Source organism: Papaver somniferum, chromosome 1, assembly GCF_003573695.1.
Source record: "Papaver somniferum cultivar HN1 chromosome 1, ASM357369v1, whole genome shotgun sequence".
Classification (NCBI taxonomy): Eukaryota; Viridiplantae; Streptophyta; class Magnoliopsida; order Ranunculales; family Papaveraceae; genus Papaver; species Papaver somniferum.
The window spans coordinates 166,132,030-166,150,866 of NC_039358.1; the positions used below are offsets into that span (position 1 = coordinate 166,132,030).

The 18,837-nt window shown below is 37.1% G+C and overlaps 2 protein-coding genes across 3 annotated transcripts; both read left to right on the forward strand.

Annotated features, from left to right (window-relative positions):
* Positions 1-3,979: 3,979 nt before the first annotated feature.
* Positions 3,980-11,062, forward strand: LOC113306932 (probable serine/threonine-protein kinase At1g54610). Of its 2 annotated transcripts, none has more exons than XM_026555858.1 (8): positions 3,980-4,963; positions 5,681-5,965; positions 6,122-6,439; positions 6,599-6,826; positions 7,039-7,139; positions 8,104-8,218; positions 9,055-9,528; positions 10,503-11,062. In XM_026555858.1, the coding sequence occupies exons 1-8, from the start codon at positions 4,475-4,477 to the stop codon at positions 10,728-10,730; spliced, it is 2,238 nt and encodes a 745-aa protein (XP_026411643.1). In that variant the 5' UTR covers positions 3,980-4,474; the 3' UTR covers positions 10,731-11,062. The 2 variants fall into 2 exon arrangements, with proteins under 2 accessions (XP_026411643.1, XP_026411634.1); XM_026555849.1 differs by having other exon boundaries at positions 3,982-4,963; positions 10,500-11,062.
* A 1,972-nt stretch (positions 11,063-13,034) lies between these two features.
* Positions 13,035-15,471, forward strand: LOC113306942 (L-type lectin-domain containing receptor kinase VII.1-like). Its single transcript, XM_026555866.1, has one exon. It carries the CDS (start codon positions 13,119-13,121, stop codon positions 15,180-15,182), a length of 2,064 nt encoding a protein of 687 aa, XP_026411651.1. The 5' UTR covers positions 13,035-13,118; the 3' UTR covers positions 15,183-15,471.
* The last annotated feature ends 3,366 nt before the right edge of the window (positions 15,472-18,837 follow it).

Sequence of the window (18,837 nt, forward strand, 5' to 3'; positions counted from 1 at the left end):
AGGCAAGTTACATTTGTTTCGCTTTCGTTGCGAGAACTATGGTGTTTTTGATGAGCGGAAGAATGAACAGATTCCTGGAGTTCTTATTAACCTACCAAGCTTGTTAGAAATGTCAAAGCTGATACATCACGGTGGTGTGTATCCCATGTGATTGAAAAAATTAACATCTCTTTTACTGGTATGGAGTCAGTCATGGTGGACGTACAAAAATTGTTTGGAAAAACAATCTCAACGTCTTTGGGGTTCAACGGACAGTGCCATAACATACTTCTACAACATCTCAGCTCAACTATCGGTACAATCCGAATGGAAAGCGACTTCGACAATATTTTTCTTGCAGAGGGATATAGTCTTAGTTTATTTTGTTTGTTACCAGAAGTGAAGACATATTGCACTCGACAACAACTGAGCTTAAGAGTTATACGTGAACCAATAAGTTCATCAAGAGTTGATGTTTTCGCAGTATTCGTTACTTTGCAGCTAAAGAAGTATAGCTTTGATATTCTGAATGCAACGATGAGAATCCAGAAATATGGAGTTTTTCATGAGTTAACGGGTGTTGGTATCACTCGTCCAGAATTTGTATCCGGTGATATTACGTTAACAAAATTGCAGAATGGAGCAATACTGGAAGATTTGAAATTGTATGATAGAAGTGCTTCACGGTGGATGTTAGATTCTTCCATTCCAGAACAACTTTTGACGTGGTACAAGACGAACTTCCACACATTTTCTGGCAGTAACCTGATCACTCTATATTTCACAAGAACGAGTATCACAGGAGCTTGGGAGTTTGGCGATAATCCAGCTCAAATATCTTTTGTTGCAAGATCGGTATCGAAGCTCGAAAGCAATCAAACAATTATTTATCCAGGTAATTACTTTGAGAGAGGCAAAGTAGTTTCAACAACAAGAGAGCAATATGACGTGGGAATTACACTATTGATGGTGCTATTTCAAACTATTGATGCTACTATCGACCGGAAATGGTTACATGACTTCATTAATACCATATTTTTTTTCGCATTCTGCTGTATCATTATTTGTTGAACGATTTCAAGATGACATACTTAACGGCAGACGGTATGTCGAAGATAGAAGACTTGGTTGGTGGATTCTTTTTCAAGACAAAAATGTTGATACTGAAGTCAAGAGTTATTTTTAGTCCAGAGAAGGACTGAGTTAATCAAATACGCTTTCAAAGGTGTAGCTCATAACTTGAAAGATACACTTGTTGTACCTGTGGTGGTCTCAACTTGGATAATTTTCATTACCAACACTACTGACATGATTTTTGTCTTTGATCGTGGGAAACTTAAACACAACTCTTGTCATGCTTTGAGACTCATTTTTTGGATGTTTCGGTTTATGATTTCTAGAGCTATAAATTTTGTGTTTGATCGTGGTAAACCGTTAAACGTGGAATCTACAACTTCCATGGACGAAAAGAACTCATATTATGTGATGACAACTCGAAGTCCAGAGCAACATACGGAGTGAATGAAGTTCTTTTTACTAGCTAACTCGAGGGCGAATTTCTTTCAAGAAAGGGGACTGACGTAGGACATCTACCTATTTTTATTGTATCAACTATTATAGTTGATCCCTTTGTCTGTATCAACAATATTTATTGATCCATTGCGTTTGTATCAACAATCATTGCTGATCCCTTGCATCTGTTTTAGCTTACTTGCTTTGCAAGTCCTTTATTTTCCTAGTTTAGGTAGAATTCTTTTTAGTCGGTCATGCTAGTTTATATAAAGGCTATGCCTTCTTGTTTAGAAAAACAATCTTTTATCAATCAATTATCAATACTTATATCATCTTTATCAAACCCTAAAGTCTTGATCCTAGGGCCATTATCAATCCTGGTATGTACTACATTAGATTCTTAAATTTGTTTCCATTACATGTATCCCCTGCTCCAGTTTCGGTCCGAATTTATCGGTGCTGGTCTTATTTTTCGGTTCCGGGCCAGTTCCTGTGCAGCTCTACTTTTATACTTTCTGCTACTTTTTTTTTTTTTGTTTTTTTTTGTTTTTGATGTAAGATTTATTGATTAGTCGAAAGAGATTACATTATGATAGTCTTTCATCAACCAACTTGTTATGTTCGGTGAAAAGTTGTCATAGAATTCAAAATCATCCATATCATCTCTTTTTGCAAGAGAATGAGCTACACTATTAGCTAATCTGTGCACAGAATTACAAAAACCAAAAATATAAGTACCCATAATTTGTTCGGAAAATGGGTCATTTGTCCAAATATTTTTAAATCACGGTTCAAATGGACGAGTATAAAATAGTTTGGGTGAAATGATCAAAAAAAAAATAGCAAGGATGAAACTGGATTCATCCTAACTTAAATTTAAAAAACAGCAAGGATGAAACTGGATACATCTTGTCTAAATTAAAAATAAGAAAAAATATTTGAAAATGGGTACGATGAAACTGGTTACATCCTGCCTATTTTTACATTTTTGTCCATTTAAACAGTATCAAAATCTAACTGTCCATTTCACCCGGAAATTGTTGATTTTGATCTTTTTAACCAATTTTGTGTTATTTGTTTTATATCTAAAATAAAACCTTGGATTGACCGATGAACACTTGGATCGTCCTCATTGATTGGTTTTACTATGAAGGCTATTATTGGGGCATCACATTTCATTAGAGGGGCGTCACCTAATAGGACAAAAATGGGTCACCCATAAGTAATATCAAAAACCCCTTATCTCAAATAATTTTGTAATGACCAAGCAACCCTTATTTAGTTAATTTTAATTTAATTTAATTAGATAATAATTAAATTAATGAATTTTGTTATATACTTGGTGAATTCTTGGACAAAGTTTTTGTGGGAAGAAAAATTAGAGAAGAGAGAAAAAAGAAAAAAAATTACGGTTAATGAATAATTACGTCTAGGTTATCATAGAGAAAAAAAAAATCGAACCTAGACGTAACAACTTACGGTTGGAAAATACATGGCATTTTCCTAGACGTAATCAAACATGAAGATTACTTGAAAGATACATGAAGAATTACGTCTAGGTTTATCCTATATAAAAACGAACCGTAAAATTGAAAATTACGGCTAGGTTTACGAAAGGAAAATTCAGTCAACTAAACTAGACGTAACACAACATGCAAATCCAATTTTACGGTTGGAATCCAACTAAACCTAGACGTAAAATCCAATTTTACGGTTGAATTAAACTAAACCTAGACATAAGTTCCTCATAAATTAAATTTCGGTTGGAAATCTAGTATCGTACCCAGACGTAACACTAGCAGAAACGTAACTGAAACCCTAATTTTACTTTGATTTCATTCAAGTGAGTTGAAGTTGAATTGAAATTGAAGGTACTGTGGAGGAGAGGAAGAGAAGAAAGATGAGAAGAGGAGCAGTTTTTTCTTTTTGATTTGGAGTAGAAGAAATTAGGTTTTTAAGTTTTTATTTTAGTTAAAAGGATAATCTAGACATTTTATATTTGTATTTGTATTAGGATATCCCATAACCATTTTTTTTGGATACTAAGAATCCAAATAAAATCCCTCTATTAAAGTGTGACGCCCCAATAATAACCTTCTTTAGTGTCATCTCACAATCCGACTCTAAAGCAACTTTTTCCAACCCTAATATTTGTTCCCCATTAACGGCTTTCTCTATCGCCCCGCATTCAATTTGTTCAGCTACTACCCCGTAACCATATAGCCAAGAAAAACACCACCTTGTAAACCAAAACAAAGGAAACAAACCCAATCAGAGGGGTCACGTGAACATTCAATAGGTAGTGTGCCCCAGGACCTGTCTCAAATAACCTGTATAATTCAAGCAGTAACTAATCAGAATAATCTGACGGTCAGTCCTTAAGAAGTAAACATAAATTCCTTTCATCTAACAAAACTTATTAAAGAAAAGGGAAATCTAAAGAGAGAGAAGAAATAGTAAATGCTTTAAAGTAGAAGCAGAGAGAGAAAGAATGTCTTAATAGAAAAAGCAAAGCATTTAAAGCCGGTCTCTTAATTTTCCCTTCTTCTTCTGCTGTTCAGTTCTTGACTACTACTACTTACTCTTACTGTTGTGTTAATAATGGCTGCGTCTTTGCAAATGCCGGCTTTAAACCCCTTTGTTTTTGTTTGTTTTTATTTTCTAAAAAATAAATAAAATAACACCGTTTTTCTTTAAAGAAGGGAGAGAAGAAGAAGAATTCAGACAAACATTTCTTTCCTCCTTCCTTATTCTTCTTCTTCTTACATTATTATTATTATTATTATTATTATTATTATTATTATGCCCTATAGTTAGATCCATGTCTTTAGGATTTCCTGTCCAAATTCCACTTTTTGTTTTCTTTTTCATTTTTTGATTCTTGTCATGCTCTACTTCTTGATTATCTCTTTTTAGGGTTTGGAAAAAGATGATTTTCCAAAAAGAAGAAATCTGGGTTTGAAGAATTGTTTCTTGTTTCGAAATGGGTTGTGTATGTGGTAAACCATCAGCAATAGAAGATAGTAAAGAAAGTCCTCCAGCAAAAGAGAGAATATCAAGCAGTAATAATAGTAATTATAAAACATCATCTGATTTAAGAGGAGGAGTTGCAGTACCAAGACGTGTATCATCAAGGAGAGGGGAAGAAGTAGTTTTCAAAGAGAAAGAAAGGCCTCCTAATAGCAGAGGAGATGGAAATGGAAACGGAGGAAGAGTTGTTGTGATTGATAATAAACAAAAAGTACATACAAATCGTTTGTCTACAGAGAATTTTGTTGAAAGGAAAAAAGAGAAAAGTGAGGTTGTTTCTATACATCACCAACAACAACATCCAAAGGCTGCTATTAGTCCTAAAGGCATTGAAAGTGAACATGTAGCTGCGGGTTGGCCTCCATGGTTAGCTGCTGTTGCTGGTGAAGCTATTAAAGGCTGGATACCACGTCGTGCTGATTCTTTTGAAAAGATGGATAAAGTACGTTTTTCTGCTTTCTTTTATTTGTTTATGATTCTTGCAATTTAGAGTTACTGTTTGAAATTTAATCTGTTTTCAAATTTCTATATTTGGTAAGGAGATTGATTTCATCTCTTTGGGTATTTTGATCGATTGCTTGAGTGGGGAACAGCGATTGTTTACAAGTTAGAGAGAATCCTGATTTTTTCTTTTTTGGGGGGTTAAGAGCTGATAACTTCCTATGAGTAATAAATTAGAATTTAATTGTAGAAATTGCAGAACCCACATGTAGGATCAGTGATAGATTTGACTTTATATGACAAATTTGGGAGTTTACTGCGACTCTGTAATTAGCTTCAATCTGCTTTGCTGAGCTCTTACTCTGGTTATACTCATACCTGTTTATTTGGGGAATCTCTTTTTCTTTCCTTTGGTGGCAACAAACTGGTGCACCTCCTTATGTATGAAATATGTGATTTTTTAGCTGTATGTGCGAAGAAAGGTGTTGCTTGTTTTATTATGACATTCCTTTCCCTGCATTCTTGTTGTACTGTTTTGGTTGTACTTGTGACTAAGAAATGCCCAGCAGTACTAAGACGAAGGCTGATTTGGTACTTGCTGGTTCTTTTATTGGTTAAAATGGTTACAGAGTGTTGTTTAATTACTATGATCTCGACCGTTAGGTTGATGTTTGATGAAACGTTATTGTTTTGCGCTGATGGAGTCTCAGTTTTGCAGATTGGGCAAGGAACATATAGTAATGTGTATAGGGCCCGTGATCTTGAAACTGGAAAAATTGTTGCTCTAAAGAAAGTACGATTTGACAACCTGGAGCCAGAAAGTGTTCGATTCATGGCAAGGGAAATTAACATTCTGCGTAAACTTGATCACCCAAATATTATAAAACTTGAAGGCCTCGTAACATCACGAATGTCTAGCAGCTTGTACCTTGTTTTTGAGTACATGGAACACGATCTTGCTGGGCTTGCTTCTTTTCCAGGTCTCAAGTTTACGGAGTCACAGGTAGTCAATCTGAAGCGATTGTACTGTTTATTATGTCCAATGTCATATAGGTCCAAGGTTATGCGTGTGGCATATCACTACTTTAGCCATTTATCTTGAAGTGCCAAATTTGCCTCTCACGCGGAGCATAGATTAAGGTTTTAAGTTTCCTGGCAGGTTAAATGTTATATGCAGCAATTACTTCGAGGACTTGAACATTGCCATAGTCGTGGCGTTCTACATCGTGATATAAAGGGTTCAAATCTTCTAATTGATAACAGTGGCGTCTTAAAGATTGCAGACTTTGGGTTGGCGAGTTTTTTTGATCCTAAGCAAAACCAAGCCTTGACAAGCCGTGTTGTAACCCTCTGGTATAGACCGCCTGAGCTTTTACTTGGAGCCACTCACTATGGGATAGCTGTAGATTTGTGGAGTGCTGGGTGTATACTGGCAGAATTATATGCGGGTAAACCAATCATGCCTGGGAGAACTGAGGTACTTTATGCATCAATATTGTGTGAAGCAGTTTTAGTTTCTTAGTTTTTATTGCTTTTAAGTTTCTCTTTGTTGTTGGATGGAGCAATGCCCAGATGTTACTGAGAAAATGTTCATTATTAACGGATGTTATATTTGTTTGTATCTTCACCCTTCTAGGTAGAGCAGTTGCATAAGATTTTCAAGCTTTGTGGTTCACCATCTGAGGACTATTGGCGAAAGTCAAAATTGCCGCATGCAACCATTTTTAAGCCCCAACAGCCTTATAGGAGATGTGTTGCGGAAACATTCAAAGACTTCCCTACTGCCGCATTAAGTCTCATTGAAACACTCCTTTCAGTAGATCCTGCAAATCGTGGAACTGCAGCTTATGCTCTAAAGGGCGAGGTATGAATCTGATCCATTGAAAACCAGTAATGTGCAGCTTGAAATTTAATACAGTTTCAGATAACAGAAAGAGTTAGTCTCTTATTTGGCCGTCGTGTTTCCTGTTCTTCTCATGCAACTTGTTTGCCTCTGTTATTCGTACCTTAGGGAAGGAACCACTTTTTTTTTTGCTTCATCATGTTGATTTACTTTTGGTATTTTTGATGTTTCAGTTCTTTACAACAAAACCACTTGCTTGTGATCCTTCAAGCTTGCCCAAGTATCCTCCATGTAAAGAGTTCGATGCAAAAGTAAGAGATGAAGAAGCTAGAAGGTGTGCATGCTTCAGATCTAATTTTGTACACATCCGCACTGTAGGGACCAAAATATACAGATATTCATTTTGTCTAATGAATTCAGGCATTCAAAATTTAGCGGTCACACTTATCTGCAAAAGTACTCTAAATTATTAGTTTTTCGGATAAAAAGAAAGCAGAATGCCATGCTCAGGGAGTTAGAACATCGCTACTAGTTTTTAGGGAAAAAAGGAAGCAGAATGCCATGCTTAGAGAGTAAGAACATCTAGAGCATCTCCCATTTTTGTTTGCCAACTAGGATCTTTAGACCCTTGCTTTACAATTTCATCTCCAACTGTAGGATTCCAGAAAGTAGGAGTGATGACATGGACGAGAAAATGTCGAAGAATAAGTCTTATCTAAACTTTCACTTAGACCTCCACATGGCCATTTTGAATGATTTAATCATTATCTTTGTTTTAAAATCTAATATAAGGCCTCAACCATTAGAGACAATTTTTATGTTAAAAGGTCTTATTTGTGATTCGTATGGAAACCTTCAGAAATGAAGGTCTAACTAAGACCTCCATGTATAATTTTTAGACGCACTAATAAAGATGCTCATATACATTGACCATTCTTTATTTGTATTATAGGCATATAGCTGTGTCACACCCTGACATGTGGCAATAAAGCTTACCTGATATGGTTTTTAGATGATATTCTTCATGTGGCAATTATAAGTTCATTGCACTCAAAGTTATATAACCATGTGGCAATAAAGCTTACCTGATATGGTTTTTAGCTGATATTCTTCATGTGGCAATTATAAGTTCATTGCACTCAAAGTTATATAACCATGTAGTTTCCCAACAACAGCAGGAAAAAGTCAACAACAAATAATTAAGTTTAACTTGAATTTCATTATTTAAATCTTAATGCATGTGCTTATTTCCTGAACCAGTGTAGTTACCCTACTGATTGTATGATTGATACTGACAGGCAAGGGACAGCTGGAACCAAGGGACAAAGGGCCGACCTTGAAAGAAAAGTACCAAGGGAATCTAGGGCCATCCCTGCACCTAGTGCCAATGCCGAACTAATCATGTCCATGCAGGTACTGTACTGATGTTCTATGAGCTAACTCTATCTTCCTCTGGCCTTTTGTTTTATTAGATGGTTTTATGTGTTGAGAATGAACTCAAACTTTGCGTGTCGGTGTGGTAATTGGGCCTGGCTTCTAATGAGTAAGATCGCCTCTCACCACTCCAACATGGAAGAAATGATGTGGTGTAGCAGCTATTTGGTTCATGTACCAAAGATATAGTAGTGAACTTATGGTAGCTTAGCTCCATAATTACGGGTTTTCAAGCCTGTCATTGTCAATGGCGGCAAAGAAGTTACCTCCAGATGACCCCCTCAGAAGGAACAGAAATCAGAGTTTTTCTTTCTATGTATTCCCTCACAGCATCTGTTGTGTGGGTGTGACAGAAATCATATGGTTGGAAAGAGTTCACGTACGCTTCAAGCAAGCAAAAAGGGTTAGAGGAGTGATGGCTTTACACAAGAAAGTCAAAAGATGTATGCTGACTGTAGGCTAATACTCTATCAGCAGCGTAGAGAGAAATAAATCTTTTCCTTGGTTTCAAGATTTGTTATAACTTATAAGAGGACTGAAGTGTATTGGTTCTTTTTATTCTTTGTTCATATTCAACTGGGCAGCAAGGAAAGTTCTGGAGGATCTGTTAGATTTTTTTGTTTGTTTGTTAGGAATTCAGTTAGCATCCCCGCCAAATCTTTGTTCGTTGAGTTTATGTTGTTGATTTTCAATACAATCACTGAGACCAGCATTTTTGCTTCCTTCTTTTTTTTCTTCAGTTAAAAAGTTTGTTTTTTACGTTAGCTGACAAACTTTGCTGCACATTTCAACTGATTATTTGGTTATTCTTTCAGAAACGACAAAGCCAGTCCAACTCTAGGAGCCGCAGTGAGATGTTCAACACTCAGAAGGAAGAAGTTGCTTCTGGGTTTCCTATTGACCCACCTAGGCAATCACAGGCCGAAGAGGCAAGTAAAGATCCCCAGGCAAATTATCATAGGAGAGCTTCACATTCAGGACCGTTGGTTCACCAAACAGCATGGTCAAAGGCTGGGAAGAACCTGGATGATGCTCCAAAAATGTCAACAGGGGCAGACTTGTCAACCTTGTCCAGTTTAGTAGCGGCAAGGAACTTATTGTCTGATGACCGCAGAGAAAAATCTTCTTCTACACAACCCGAGGCAAAAAAACTTGCCAGGTTGCCGGGGTCATTCAATGATGTCTCTGGCTCTACCAGAGGACAGGATTATTACGGTCATCATGGGCAGGGTGTGTCAGGTTCCCATCAACAGGAAGCTGCTAGGTCAAGCAACAGGGACCAAGTTATGGTAAGTGCTACAAAAAAAAATTCTTATAAGAATTTGCTAAACCAGATACTGGCTTAATCTAGGTCACAAGAGAGAGAGCTCCTGCTCATAAATTAACTTCGCAAAGGTTGAAATATTGACGCATTTCAAATATCTGGCTTGTCTTTATTTAGCCATTATCCATTAGCTTTATGGTCCGTCTCTTCAGATCAGCATGTATGTTTCCTGCTGTTGCGCACCTTAGACTTGGACGTCGGATTTTGAGTGTGCTTAAAAGATGAAAAATAAGTGTTTGGTTGGAGAAATGAGTTGCCAGTATTCTGGTTATGTAAATCATTCGTAATTCAAACCATAAAAACGATGCTTCAGTTCAAAGTATATATAGATATTAAAGTCAAGTCCTAACTGGATTTTTTGGCTCTGCTAGGGTGTTAGTTGGAATATGCTGTGATTTTCATGAGTATGATGGGTGTTGTTTGTATTCCTCTGGATACCGACAACATTACCTAATCTTAGAGGTTGATCATAGAACTCACATTTCCTGGTAATGAAATCATTCCTGTTTTTTCCTTCCAAATTTAGAAGTTAGTATGGCGTTACATTTCTATGTGTTTGTCGAATTATGTGCTGGGTACATGTAGTTTTCTTGTAGATCAATATTATTTTGGAAGGAGTTTTTAACTTGATATGATCCCTGATGTGTTTGATATAGTACCGTGACTTCCATATATATGTACTGCCTGAGCATGTGATAATGTGTTATATCTTATGGCAACTGATTCTTGTTTCCTCTATTATCAGCTTTCGTTGCTGTGGTATAATTTCTCGATTACATTCCATATTTTTTGTCCTAAGAGTTTGTTTTATTTATTTTTCAGTGTGAATTGTTCAGTTCCTTTATCAGCTTTGGATCCTCATTACTCATTATTCTTTTATTAGGAATTTCTCACTCAAAGATGCATATACACAATAAACTGTTTTTTGTTTCTCAGCAGGGTTACGGACCCAAGGGACGCAAAATCCACTATTCTGGCCCACTACTAGTTCCATCTGGGAACACAGACCAGATGCTCAAGGATCATGACAGACAGATCCGAGAAGTTGTTCGACGAGCACGTATAGATAAAGAGAAAGTCAGGAGATTTCATCAAGGTGGCGCTGAAGCCAACCACCAAAGACCAGCTCGCCATCAAGTACTTACATTCAGTGGTGGAGGCGCGTAACGAATGGTGCTCCCGCAGGTTTCAGCCATACCTTTTCAACACCCATTTTAACGCAAATATTCATCAAAATGTTTTATGTATTGCAACGGTGTCATTTTTTTGTAAGGTAAAAAAATCAGCCACTGTTTACATCTCCACGAAGTTCCACGTAGGGGGGGTAATAGGATGTAATAGAAATTAGGGTACAAAGCGCAAATGTCAGACTGTAATTAGATGTTTCATGTTAGTGTAACATCTGAAACATCTATCTATGGCCTTCTTTATTTACTTTCGCAGACTGTTTATACACTAGATAATGTTCTTTATCAAGTATCACCTGTCTATATTCTGGAGACTAGTGTTCAGACTCTTCCTTCAGTTTCTGCCAACAGGTGCAAGAAAGAACTCTCATGGAATTTTCGCACCGACGTAGGAGGCGGTTGCTAATATTGACCATGTAAGGTATCATTTTCATCTAAAAAGGTAATCTAGTACATAACAATTTTCTTGTCAGGAAATGGTGGCAAGTAACATCAGCAGTTCAGGACTGTACTTTTTGGGCAGGATGAGTAGCGCATTTCACACTAGAACCAACCGTTTGGGTAAACTCACTTAGCTGATATGTTTGCTTGCTTTCTTGGAATTGGTAGGTTTCTCTCTCTTGAGATTTGAAAGAAAATTTTGAAAAAAATAGGTCATATATTTTCTCCCAGACGGAATAAATGCAAAAATTTCAGTACAATATTTTCTTCCACAATAGATGTGAAAACAAGGCCAACAAGAAAACCGTGGCTTGTATGGTACTCTTGGAAAACCCATGTCTCCGGCATAACTGGTTTAGATTGGGTCTTACGGAGCTTCCCAGCTTTCCCAAATGCCTTTACACATCAGCCTGGGAAGAGCCCAACCCTTGTGGTGGTTCCTGGTTTTAAGAGAAGAACGGATAATGGTTGTTTGGTTTTTAAGTTATTGGGTCCACCAATTAATTCTTTGTTGGTCTCACTAAATTCACCAAAAACGGATAATGATTATCCGGTTCATATAAGTTGTTCGATTTTTATGTTAAATCTCTCTAAGCCCCACTAAATTATTACCTTTTTAAGAACGGCTAACTATTGTCTGTCTGAGACTTCCCGCTAGGGTTCTCACAGACCAGGGAAGGGGAGAAGGAAGAGGGGGCTTAGGCCACTGTTTTTTCAGCTGGGAAGAGCTTGTGAAGCTCCATAGGATTCTCTCGGACCAGGGAAGGGGAGAAGGAAGAGGGGGCTTAGGCCACTGTTTTTACAACTGGGAAGAGCTTGGGAAGCTCCTTAAGACCCAGTCTTACTGTCATCATGTACCACGATTAAGTGCATAGCATGACTATGAAATGAAATCTAACAACAAACTTCAAATATTGAATCTGCCACGAGAATCCAACATCTACTTCACGGTCCGATGTATGCCTTCTAGATGTACACATTTGCTAGGTTCCTTCCACTGGAATCACCCTTAGGCGAATAAATTGCGCAAGTTTTTTTTTTAAGAACTAATTTCAACACAAAATTGGTTAAAAAGATCAAAATCAACAATTCCTGGATGAAAAAGACATGTAAAATTTGATACTGTTTAAATGAACAAGAATGTAAAAATAACCAGATGTAAACAGTTCCATCCTACCCATTTTGAAATACTTTTTCTTATTTTTAATTTAAATCAGGATGCATTCAGTTTCATCCTCGTTCTTTTTTAAGTTTAAACCAGGATGAATCCAGTTTCATTTTTGCTATTTTTTTTACTCGTCCATTTGAACCATGTTTTAAAAATATTTGGACAAATGACACATTTTCTGTAATTTCAATCCACTTTACTCCTAAGCAGACACTTAACCACTTTTCCTAGACTTAATTAAACTCTTTAATCAAATTACTTCTCTTTATTGACGCTGGTAAGTCAAAGTACATACAAACCTCTTTGTTTCTACTTTTACAAGTATGCACATACATTTGCTAGTCAAACATGACCAACTCCGTCTATCTCCATTTTCATGTTTCACTTCATTTCTCTATCACGACTTTATGAGCCATGGGGGCTGTCGCCTTCACCAAACTTCGTTTGGGCTGTATTCCTCTTCTTATCCAAAACCCTTAAATGTGTCTGAAAGTTTGAAAAATAGACTGCGCATGTAATTCGATGAGTAAATCAGTAAGTTTAACTTTTATTTTACTTGTTCTGTAAAAAAGAACAACCAAAAGGAAAAGGATGGTGCCACCGATGTTACTTGGCTGTTGCCTGTTGGCACTAAGATTTACTTTACTGTTGGAAAAATATCCACGACCAAATGTATGTTCCGTATAAAACCACTTCTCTCTTACCGATCAAAATAAAAAGCCAACTTCTAGCTTTCTCTGTTACTGTTTCCGTGGAAGAATGGCGATTTATTTTCTCTATCTAATCCTCTTACTACCCAGATTCTTAATATTACCACCAACATATGCAACGGATTTTGTATTCAATGGATTCAATTCTTCTGATCTTATACTCTTACCTAACACAACTATAGAATCACCAAATATACTCTCTCTAACAGGTGCTTCAACTTTCAGCATGGGTAGAGCTTTATACAAATCAAAAATCAAAACAAAAACAAATACATCATCAAAAAAGCTTCTTCCTTTTTATACTTCTTTTATTTTTTCAATGGCTCCACTCAAAAACGAAGCAGGAGGAGGTCATGGTCTTGTTTTTATATTCACTCCTTCAGCAAGTATAGCAGGTGCAACATCTTCTAACCATCTTGGTCTGTTTAATCGAACTAATAATGGTAATCAAAAGAACCATGTGTTCGGTATTGAGTTTGACGTTTTTCAAAATCAAGAATTTAATGATATTAATAGTAATCATGTGGGTGTTGATGTGAATTCTCTTACCTCAACCTATTCTCACCCAGCTGGAATTTGGAATGAAAATGGTAAAGATTTTGATGAATTGAAATTGAATAATGCTGTGAATTATCAAGTTTGGGTTGATTATTTGAATCCTCAACTTAATGTTTCAATGGGTGTTGCCGGAAAGAAAAGACCTTCAAAGAATATGATTAGTGTGGATTATGATCTTACAGATGTTTTGCTTGATGAAATGTTTGTGGGTTTTACTGCTGCAACAGGGAGATTATTTCAAAATCATAGAATTTTAGCATGGAGTTTTAGTAATTCTAATTCTTCCATAAGTGAATTATTGATCAACACAAATTTGCCTTCTTTTGTTGAACCTAAGAGTTCTGTTTTTAGATCAGTAAGGTTTATTGTTGGGATTATAGTGTCAAGTATGATTGTTATTGGTTTGGGTACCGGAGTTTACGTGTTCTTAGCTAAGAGGAGACTGTTGTTGAAGAAAAAGAGAGAGGCAATGGAAGATTGGGAGTTAGAGTATTGGCCACATAGAATTAATTATCAAGATATTGAGTCTGCAACAAATGGTTTTAGTGATGAATTTGTGATTGGGATTGGAGGGAATGGAAGGGTTTATAAAGGGGTTATGATGGGTGGGATTCAGGTTGCGGTGAAACGAATTTCACATGAAAATGATCAAGGGATTACAGAATTTTTAGCTGAAGTTTCGAGCTTGGGTCGGTTACAACATAGAAACTTAGTTGCATTAAGAGGTTGGTGTAAAAGAGATAGAGGGAGTTTGATTTTAGTTTATGATTATATGGAAAATGGGAGTTTAGACAAAAGAGTGTTTGAATGTGAAGACAGTCTTTTGTTGAGTTGGGAAGAGAGAATGAGAGTCTTGAAAGATGTTGCGGCTGGAATTCTATACTTGCATGAAGGATGGGAATCAAGAGTTCTACATAGAGATATAAAGGCTAGTAATGTATTGCTTGATAAGGAAATGAATGGAAAATTAGGTGATTTTGGGTTAGCTCGAATGCATGGGCACGGACATCAGGCAGCCAGCACAACTAGGGTTATTGGCACAGTAGGATATATGGCACCTGAAGTGATTCGAACTGGGCGGGCTTCTGCCCAAACAGATGTATTTGGCTTTGGTATTCTAATTCTAGAGGTTGTTTGTGGACGAAGACCCATTGAGGATGGGAAAGTTCCTTTGGTTGATTGGGTTTGGGGTTTGATGGAGAAAGGTGAACTGTTGTCTGCATTAGATGCTCGGTTAAAGGCAAAAGGTGGTTTCGACAGTGATGAGGTCGAGCGGATTCTTCAGTTGGGGTTGTTGTGTGCATACCCTGATCTGTCAGTTCGACCCACAATGAGGCAAGTTTTGAAGCTTTTGGAAGGAGAACATGTTGCATATGAATTGGATGAAGAAGGAATGGAGGTTTGTTTGCTTGATAAGATGAAATCAACTGCAATGTGGTCTAACTATCTACTTAAATCATCTTATGGAGGACATCCAACTTTTGAGCAGCTTCGAGATTCACTCTCATCTTCGGTGTCTCTCACTGCTTCAGATATCATTACTGAGGGCCGATGATAAGTGGGTTTGAGGCAGTCATACTGGCACTACTGAACATAAATTTTACCCCAAAACCAATTGATTAAAGAAGAGTTATACTCGATGGAGAAAAAGTAGTACTACATAAAAATAGAAGAGCACTCTAATAGTTGTGAGTATAGCATTTTCGTTCTTAACGATATTTTCTTGAATTGTTTGATAAATATGTAGGATATTTATGTACGATGGTGTACATAGAATTAAAGATGAGATCAAAGTATGTTTAATATTTTATGTAACATTTCGGTATATATGTTTTTTGTTGTCATGGAAGGGCTCTAATTTTTCTGTTTCTATTAGGAATTGATGAAGACATTTACTTCGCTTACCAACTTCAGATACAGGTTGCTGTTCAAAAAATAAATAATCAGATGCAGGTTTTAAACGATGTAACTTTTGGTGATCATGCCCTGTCCTATATGCTGCTGAAACTTTGTTGAAAACCAAACAAACCTATACTGCTGCAACATCTGATAATAGTGTGACCTGTGAGTCTGTCTATGTTGCTGAAGCATTCATCAAAATCAGTCCTATATGCTGCTGCTGTATTATTTCATCTGCACCCTTACAGATGTATTTCCCCCACACCTCACCACTCTCAAGTGTATGGGATGCTGAATACTAAAGCTATATGCGCACCTGAAGAGAATCGAATGCCCAAGCACAATAAAGGGTCTGTAATCTTAAAATGCCTGGGAGAAAGCCGATAGAGTCCCTTAACCACATGATATGCAACCTAATAGGCGCTGCTGTGTAAAACCTGCTGGATTCATGAGTTAGTTTGCGTTTATGAATTTGGTTTACTGGTATAATAGGGGTCTTAAGGTGCTGCAGCTCCCTTAAGTGAGGCTGTACAGGACAACAAACGGTATCAACAGTTACCGTCAAAAAAAACAAGAGGTGTTTGTTGACATCAATAGTTGCGACAGACAAGAATCTTCCCTATGAAGATTGTTGTTGAACTTGAAACAATGATACACAACAGCAGATCCAACTCTTCTATACTCTTGAAGACCTGGTTTTACACATGGATCTAAGTTACATTACAATTATTGACCTTACATGTGGAACCGGAACCCTTTGATACTGGGACCATAAGATCTCTCGGAGCAGTGAAACTGAATCGTTTCTTTTAGCGTGCAGGGGTTCTGCAGAACCACAAATCCATCTGAACCACCAGTGTGGGCTCATTTTATGGCTACTTCAGTTTAGCTGTCATCTCTAGGCTTGCACAGCGGTGTAAGACCCTACTACTATGTTGGATAGACATGTACCGAACATGATGTTTAATTTTGGTTCAACTACTTTTTGAAAATTTCAAGTGGAAACGATGTTTAATTTTTGGTTCAACTACTTCAGAAATTTGAAGTGGAAACGATAACAGATAAGAACCTCATAGGGAAAATCTCACCAATAAAAGCCAAATTAGGAACCCGCGTATAAATGAACTGAGATGGTTGTCCCAGACACAAGTGACCCATAAAAAAATTGACTATACTAAAAGAGGATTAGAGTTAGTCGGGTGATTACGCCTCCTACCCTATGGTTAGCAGGCCGAAACTTCTCGACGCACCATTCGTGAATGAAGTAACTGAGCTTTAAAGCTTTTTTGATACTAAAAGGACTTTTATTGGTTAATCTGAATTGTTACAGTGGTCATCGGTGACCAGTTTAGTGATGAAATCTGGAATATCTGTTGTGAAATGAAAGTTTGGTTCGTCAATTCTTGCTTTACGATCTAAAGAGTGAGCTACATTATTACCAAGTCTATAAATAAACTTAAAAAATCAGGACTTACTGTTACTACACTTAGATTTAATTCTATGGACTATACTTTGATTGAACCAATGAACCCGTGATAGACCTTGCAGATAGGCTATCGCAAGATTTTTCCCAACTTCCTTACTTTGCTTCGGCACTGAGCTCATGCATTGATCTTGCCCGTGCCAAGAGTGCATCAGTTAGGCTCATGTCATTCTTGCCCTGCATCATCCTTGTCATGCAAGTGGCTTATGCAAGCTCTCCTAACTTGCATATCGGTTAACTTCCTTTCATGTCCATCACAATTAGTGCATGCCAACATTGAATGTCTTGAACGGGCGTTATGAGATTCCAAGGAATGGAATGCAAATCCTCATCAAGTTTGGTAAAAATCATCTCTTGCATCTCATTGCCGAGCCAGATGATATGAGTTATCATAGTATCGCAATCACTGCTGCAAATCATTGCGACTGCCTACATGCTCTCCTCTATGACTCGAACGGATCAAGCGCATACCATAGTTCATCCTCGTCGTGACTAGCAACTAAAGATAACTCGTGTTGCAAGACCAAAGCTAAGCAAAACCTAGTCTGTATAGACCAAAAGGTATTTCACAAGATATGCACAAGAGTGTGCATCATTGGGTCATTCAGTTCACAAATATGCATTCTCTAGCTCGGTTCATTTAACAACGTAGCAATGATGGTTCCTACACATCATGAGGCTCTCTCGAGTAAGCAACACGCCATAATGATGCTTTCGCGTCATATATGCTTCACTGATCAAGCTTTTATAGCTTAAAGGATGCATCTCCGATGAAAGAACCTTCAACAAACACCCCTTCACTATATATGTCTTATTGATATTTCTACAACTATAAATCGGGAGAGGATGGACATGTACCAAGTACCACTTGCTTTCGCGATAACGAGTTTCAGAAATTACACTATGGTGGTACATAACCAGTTCTGATCCGATGACCAACCTGAGTATTGCACCGTAGTGGTGCAATATCGTTGTTAGACAATCTCGCATTGGCGTGATGCATCACGGTGATACAATATCTGTCCTGGGACGACATGTCTTATTTGTCACTCTTCATTGGTTCAAATTTTTAAACTGAGGATTGCGCATATCTGTCTAACACCCATACTGAACAATACTATAACTGTTAGAGCATAACTCGGTTGAACCCACCAAGCGTTGGTATGTCAAGTTTGGTTGTCATATTTTAGTGAATGAAAACTTGATTAAAAAGTCGCTTGATTATATACTAGAGACAACTTCGTATAGGTTAGGCTAGAAAGATTAGGATTATGAGACATACAAGTATTACTCGAAGACTTGAAGAATGTGAAGAAGTAACAAGCTACATCGACGACATCGTCCTTCCTCTTGAGGATAGTAATATTGTGACTTGAACTGTTTCATTCCTAACGTATCTTTCAAGTCGTGCTATATTGAAAACATAACTGCGAAGCTGTGAATGATTATACTCTAGTAGACATAATGTTAAGGAATTAAAATACGAAGTATAATGCTTAGCTTTTGAACTTCGTATATAAGACATTGATGTAATCATATAAATGCTATTGTGATTATGTGTATGGTTATGGGTGAAGATTTCGTCCTAGAAAACAATGTTTACATTCGTTTAAAGGAAGTACATTCATAAACTTGTTTTTTGAATTGAAAGGGAAATCGCTAGGCTTATTGGTATTGTTATTCATTGCATATCTTTGGATTACCAATATGTGTGATTAGTACATCCGATCATAATTTATTATGTATCTTGGTAAAACTATTCACAGTGCCTGACTCTTGTATTGGTATGACTTTTATTAGTTCAACCGATCCTAAGTAATCACCTAAG